The sequence below is a fragment of the Phalacrocorax carbo genome, chromosome 17 (genome assembly GCF_963921805.1).
Source record: "Phalacrocorax carbo chromosome 17, bPhaCar2.1, whole genome shotgun sequence".
Classification (NCBI taxonomy): Eukaryota; Metazoa; Chordata; class Aves; order Suliformes; family Phalacrocoracidae; genus Phalacrocorax; species Phalacrocorax carbo.
The window spans coordinates 3,775,025-3,781,759 of NC_087529.1; the positions used below are offsets into that span (position 1 = coordinate 3,775,025).

At 49.8% G+C, this 6,735-nt stretch overlaps 1 protein-coding gene across 1 annotated transcript; it reads left to right on the plus strand.

Annotated features, from left to right (window-relative positions):
- The first annotated feature begins 193 nt into the window (after positions 1–193).
- Positions 194–6,615, plus strand: SMG8 (SMG8 nonsense mediated mRNA decay factor). The gene is made up of 4 exons (XM_064468108.1): positions 194–2,571; positions 3,266–3,411; positions 3,821–4,696; positions 6,200–6,615. The coding sequence occupies exons 1-4, from the start codon at positions 792–794 to the stop codon at positions 6,395–6,397; spliced, it is 3,000 nt and encodes a 999-aa protein (XP_064324178.1). The 5' UTR covers positions 194–791; the 3' UTR covers positions 6,398–6,615.
- Positions 6,616–6,735: the final 120 nt, after the last annotated feature.

Consider the following 6,735-nt stretch of genomic DNA (forward strand, 5'->3'; position numbering starts at 1 on the left):
ACCTGGCTGCTGCTGAAGCAAGGACTATTTATGTTGACAGCACTGGTGCTCCTTGTAATACACACATGTGGGTGTTTGCCGCAATTCAGTATTGTTTTCACTTTTTTTTGATAAGATTTTGACGGTAATTATACGGGTTCAAAGCAAAGCGGCAGCTCGGTGCGCTGACACTGATAAGGTGGAAGGCTGTGAGTTTCCACAAACAACTCGATTGCGTGGGTAGAACACGTGAAGCGATGGCACTGCGTGTCGCTTTGGGCTGCGCTCGCATCACCTATCGCATTAAAAGACCGTGCTGCCTGAAGACAAGCAGCATGAAGCCTCCTCGAGTTTACAGTCAACTCCACCAAGAGCTCCAGCGGACAGATGGACGGACAGACGGCCGATGTGCCCGTGGCACCGGGTCGGGACAAGGACCACTTTCACCAGCCGCTGAAGCTGCGTTCCAGGGAGACGACGGTAGAGTGTGACTTCTCGTGGCACGGCAACGACCCGGCCATGCCCGTCGGAGCAGGATCCCTGCCTTTTGGGGGAACAGGCGCGGGGCAGAATGGGAAACCCGCGTCCTTCGGCGATGGGAGCCGTCCGCCACCGGCGACGGCCTGGCTAACGCTCAGCTGCCGCGCTGTCTCGTTGCTCCCGGCTTTTTGCAGAGCGTTGCCGCGCTGCTCCGCCTGCAGCCCCGCTCCTCCGGCCGTGCCTACGCGGACCCGCTCCCAGCGAGCGCCGGCCGCCATCGCTCCCGGTGTCTCGGCCCGCCCCGCTCCGCCTCCCCGGGGGCGCGGCTGCGCATGCGCGGGGGCCGGGGCGCCGCCGCTTCCGGGTGGGCGCGGAGCGGGGCCATGCCGCTGCCGGCCGGGATGGCCGGAGGGGCGGCGGGCGGGACGGCCGTGGGGCCCATGGGCCTGCGGGAGCTGTTGCTGGCCGCCGCCGAGGGGGGCGGCACGGCGGCGGCGGGACCGGGGGCGGCGGCGGCGGCGGCGGGCGGCGATGAGGAGGTGTGCGTGGTGGGCATCTTCGGGAAAACGGCGCTGCAGCTCTGCTCCGAGAAGGCGGCTCTGGTGAGCACCGTGTGCGACCGGCAGGTCTTCCCCCTCTTCGAGCAGGAGGACCCCGAGCTGGCGAACGGCTCCCCGGGGCAGGAGGGCGAGCCCTTGGCCAAGGACTACAACCAGCTGCAGGCCTACTACAGCCAGGAGAACCGGGTGCTGTACCTGGTGCTTACCTCCATCTGCGACACGCCGCAGCTGCTGCGGGCCTGCGGGGACCTGGCGGCGGCCGAAAGCAGGGAGGCAGGGCCCGGCCACCCCTCCGGTGGCCCCACACCGCTGCCACACGCCGAGGCCCACGAGTTCTGGAAGCACCAGGAGAAACTGCACTGCCTAAGCCTCCTCTACCTCTTTTCCGTCTGCCACATCCTGCTGCTGGTGCACCCCACCTGCTCTTTCGACATCACCTACGACCGCGTCTTCAGGGCGCTGGATGGGCTGCGGCAGAAGGTCCTGCCCTCCCTGAAGGCCGCTATCAAAGACTGCCCAGTTGGCAAGGAGTGGAAGCTCAACTGCAGGCCGTGCCCTCCACGCCTCCTCTTCCTCTTCCAGCTCAATGGGGCCCTGAAGGTGGATCCCCTCCCGGGCAGGGGCCAGGACCCTTGCAGTCACCTGGAAAAGCCACCCCCCAAGAAGCACTCCCCCAAGAGGAGGTTGCAGCATGCTCTGGAGGATCAGATCTACCGCATCTTCCGCAAGAGCAGAGTGTTAACCAACCAGAGCATCAACTGCCTGTTCACCGTGCCTGCCAACCAGGCTTTCGTCTACATTGTGGCTGGTGGGGCCCAGGACGGAGATGATCCAGTGGCCATGCTTCTTGACCAACTCAGGAGCAACTGCACCATGAGAGAGACGGACTCGCTGCTGGCTCCCGCCCTGGCGGGACCCAGGAGGTACCAGATGATGCGGCATGGCAGGCAGCAGCTGTCCTTCCACGCAGAGAGCAGCAGCAGCAGCTCCAGCTCCTCCGGACAGCTTGTGGACTGCACCCTTAAGGAGTTCTTGTGGCAGCACGTGGAGCTGGTGCTCAGCAAGAAGGGCTTCGATGACAGCGTGGGGAGGAACCCACAGCCCTCTCACTTTGAGCTCCCAACCTACCAGAAGTGGGTTGCTGTGGCCTTAAAGCTGTATGAAGTGACCATTGAAGGCAAAGATGATGACCCAACCTCTCTTACTGGGGAACTGAGCTCAAAAATCATGGGCAGCATCAAAGTCTTGGAAAGCTATTTAGATATAGACACCAAGTTCTCCGAAAACCGTTGCCAGAAAGCTCTCCCTATGGCCCACAGTGCCTATCAATCCAACCTGCCCCACAACTACACCATGACAGTCCACAAGAACCAGTTGGCACAGGCCTTGCGTGTGTACAGCCAGCACGCCCGCGGCCCAGCCTTCCATAAATACGCCATGCAGCTTAATGAGGACTGTTACAAGTTCTGGAGCAACGGGCATCAGCTTTGCGAAGAGCGAAGTTTAACGGACCAGCACTGCGTGCACAAGTTTCATCTGCTCCCAAAAGCAGGTAAAGAAGCTCACTTGTAATTTGGTTTCATAGTTTAATTTTGTATCTGGTTTAAAATGTTTTGTCTTAGCCTGAAGGTGGAACAACCATCGTTCCATTGTGATCAACAACCAGAACAACCCGACTCTTGCATGTTTATGGAAGATGAAAGCTTGGCAGCTTTAAAGCTTCATCTTTGTACAGTGGGATTAATTATAGCAGAGCTGTTGTGCAGGTTTCCTTTACATTGGGTAAGGTTTAGGAGCGAACGGACTGTTACTACTAACTTTGATTTTAGTAGTAACTTTGATTCCATCTTGCTAATTAGAGACAAAACACTGGAGTCCTTCTAACAAGTGATGTGTACGAGAACAGATAGGTGCTCTCTAGGAAGCATAAGTGCCCCCCTCTTTTTTTTAATCGTCGTAATTGATGTAAATCAAGGAATAGAAACTGTCTGAGGTACATTTATTGCAGGCAGAAGAACTACTTATGCCTTTTCAGAAGAGATTGTAAAAACAAAGAAGATTCGGTTTAGTGGTATAACCTACACCGGAACTTTGTATTCAAAGTGGGAAAGGGAGAGAGTTGCTTGACAAACTGGCACTGCTGGCACATGTATATAGCAGGGAGAGGAAGCAGTGCATGAAGGGAATTAAAGAATCTCAAGAAATGGTGAGCAATTTATCTAAGGCTTGATTGATCTTGCTTTCAGGGGAAAAGCCAGAAGCAGACAGAAATCCTCCAGTTCTCTACCACAACAGCCGGGCTCGTTCCACTGGTGCCTGTAACTGTGGAAGGAAACAAGCTCCTCGGGATGACCCCTTTGATATCAAAGCAGCCAATTACGACTTTTACCAGGTAACTATTAGGTCTCTGGTTTTGCTTCAAGCAGTGCTTTTGCTTCATCACCAAAGTCTGTGTTCTGAAGTGACTACAGCTAAGTTTCCCTTTAACCTTATCAACTTGTAAACATTGCTTGGGGAAGATATTTCTGGGAGCAGAAGTTGTTTGCACGATGGGTTGACCGGGGTTGGCAGTTCCAATCTTCACCGGTGTGTGCACACAGGAGCATCTATTTACACTTCAAATGTAAATCATGTAAATTTAAAATCCATCGTGTCCATGGGCTGTATTCCCATCACTGCTTTGGTTCTCACATAGCACAAGCCTCTGGAATCTTAATTATAGCTGCTGAATGTTATGACTCTGAACTTGCCTCATCTCAGAGGTGGAAGATGGGAAGTTAACTGTGTTTTCTTTCTCATAGCTGCTGGAAGAAAAATGCTGTGGGAAACTGGAGCACATCAACTTTCCTGTATTTCAGCCAAGCACACCTGATCCAGCACCTGCTCGGGATGAGTCGTCACCTGCCCCTCCAGAAGGCGAGATTGAGAAACTTAAAGAAAAAGAACCTCAGACTCAGGGAGAAAGCACAGGCCTGAGCTTAGCCCTCAGCCTGGGTCAGTCAACGGGCAGCTTGGGCACTTACCCACCTGACACCCAGGGTGGAGGGGACAATGCAGAAAGTCACGGGCAGAGCGGGGACTCCAAAAGTGAGAAAAGGCCGAGCCTGGTGGATCGCCAGGCATCCACTGTCGAGTACCTCCCCGGGATGCTCCATTCTAATTGTCCCAAAGGCCTTTTGCCCAAGTTCTCCAGTTGGTCGCTGGTTAAGCTGGGGCCTGCTAAGGCTTATAATTTCCACACAGGTTTAGATCAACAAGGCTTTATCCCAGGAACAAACTATTTAATGCCTTGGGACATTGTCATCAGGACGCGAACTGAAGATGAAGGAGACTTAGATACCAACTCCTGGCCTGCACCTAACAAGGCCGTTCCTGGAAAAAGAAGCGCGGTTGTGATGGGAAGAGGAAGACGGAGAGATGACATAGCTCGAGCTTTTGTAGGATTTGAATATGAAGATGCGCGTGGTAGGAGGTTCATGTGTTCAGGGCCTGATAAGGTCATGAAAGTGATGGGCGGGGGGCCGAAGGAATCTGCCATCAAAGCCCTCAATTCTGACATGCCGCTGTACATCCTGTCGTCGACTCAGGGACGGGGGCTCAAGCCGCATTATGCTCAGTTCATGAGACTCTTTGTGGTGGTTCCTGATGCTCCGCTGCAGATCACATTAACGCCTCAGGTAAGAAATGGAAGAGGGTATCTGGTAACTGCAGAGAAAGGGTGGGTAGTTGCAATGTTAATTGCAGGACTGGATAGCACAAGGGTGACAAGCAAAGGGTGCCGGAGGGACACTACAAGAAACTTTTCCAACTCAAACCAACTTCAGGAAAGTTCTCTAAGGCAGTAGGTGCCAAAGGTATCTGGTTTATGCCAGCTTTATACTTTGTCTAAAGTAAGTTTTTGAAAATATTTTATCAAGGATATATTAACAGCATTCCATACTGTAATATTTTATTCTTTTTAAAAAGAAAGAGTAATGACAGTGTAGGAATTAATTTATCATTTTAAATGTTATAGAGAAAAGCGGTGACTCATTGCTGACGTTAATTATTAGTAGTTACCCTTTGCACTCAGGAGGTGAAAAGGTGTTATTTTTTTTAATTGGAGGTTTCTTCCCATTTTCAAATGTGTATTAAAAAAATGGAGAAAAAGCTCCATGTACTTTCTTACTTTTTAAGGTAGTAAAATATGAAGAAGTGTATCTTCCTTCAATTACTGCTATATGAAGTACTGTGGGCACATAAGTGCTCGTTATTTCTTAGTCTATGACAAGAAAATTGGTGTTTGTTGTATAGTAGTGTCACTGATTACAACAGTCAGCATGAAACACATCCGTATGAGGCGGGGGGAGGCAGATTTGGGACATTTTGTAACCCTTTGAGCTGCTGGAGAAGTGTTGCAAGATCCTTAATACTAAATCATGCGACAATGGAGTTGGCATCTTTTATGGGACCCTCTCAGCTCCTCAAATATGAACTGCTTTGTTTTAGGAGTTAAAGGAAAAATACTGACTGAAACCTGACACTGGCACCAAAATCGTAGTGCAGTTTGCAAATTATCATGTTATTGTTTGAAGCCAAGGCAAGAATTAAAGGTTCAGTGTGTGCTGATATTTGTTCTGCACTTTGTTCCCAGCTTACGTCTGTATCACAGCTTTTGACTCCTAAAGGCGTGTTTTTATTTGGAAAATCTGTTATGCTTTGTGTCGTGGGTTCCACACGTTAGTTCTTTGTGTGAATAAGACTTGCTGAATCTTTTAATACAAATTTTACAAGAGCCATATTAAATATTGCTGAAATCCTTGAAAATTCACATTGGTTTAGAGTGAGGTAACGGCTCAGGGATATCTGTGCTACAGTGTTGAAATCCACTGTTAACGCAGCATCTACCACTGCCCGAGCGGTGAATGGCTTGTGTTTGCATTGTGGATCTCCTTGGTAGGACCTAATCTGCAGCCTTAAATGCAGCCTGTCCACTGTGATAAAACTGGAAATTTATGGATGTCTCACAATAACGGCACAGTGGTTTCCTGGAGCGTGCTCAAGCAGACGAGAACCTGGTTGTAGGCAAAACTCAATACACTTCTTTGGATTCAGTTTGCTCTTAAGTTTGGGGTTTGTTTTTTTTTAATTATTATTCTAATGATGGTTGGTTATCTATTAATATTTCCTTTTGATTTCAGGTTCAACCAGGGCCACCACCTTGTCCTGTGTTTTACCCTGAGAAGCAGGAAATAACCCTTCCATCTGATGGACTGTGGGTCCTTAGATTTCCTTATGCATACGTGACAGAACGTGGACCCTGCTTTCCTCCCAAAGAAAGCCAACAATTAATGAGTTACAAAGTTCTCCGAGGAATACTGAAAGCGATTACTCAATAAGAATTATTGTGGTACATTTGTCTTCAGCCCAGATAATGGATTTTTACTCACGGCTGTTCCCCAACAGCTATCACTGTGATAGCCCTCTGTATTTCACTAGAACACGGTCGCATTGAAAGTAAAGTCTGATATCAAAGTGGAGAAACGAATCCAAGACATGTAAATTTTCTGTTTATTAAATTTTCATATGTAAAAAATAAAAGCTGGTTATTGCAGTATACTGAGCCTGTATTACTAGATGTTTTGGTGATAGTGCTTTTTCCCATCCTGTCTTTCTACTTACATATTTAAGAATATTTAAAAATCAGCATTGCCTGAAATCAAGAGTTTCCTTTGTC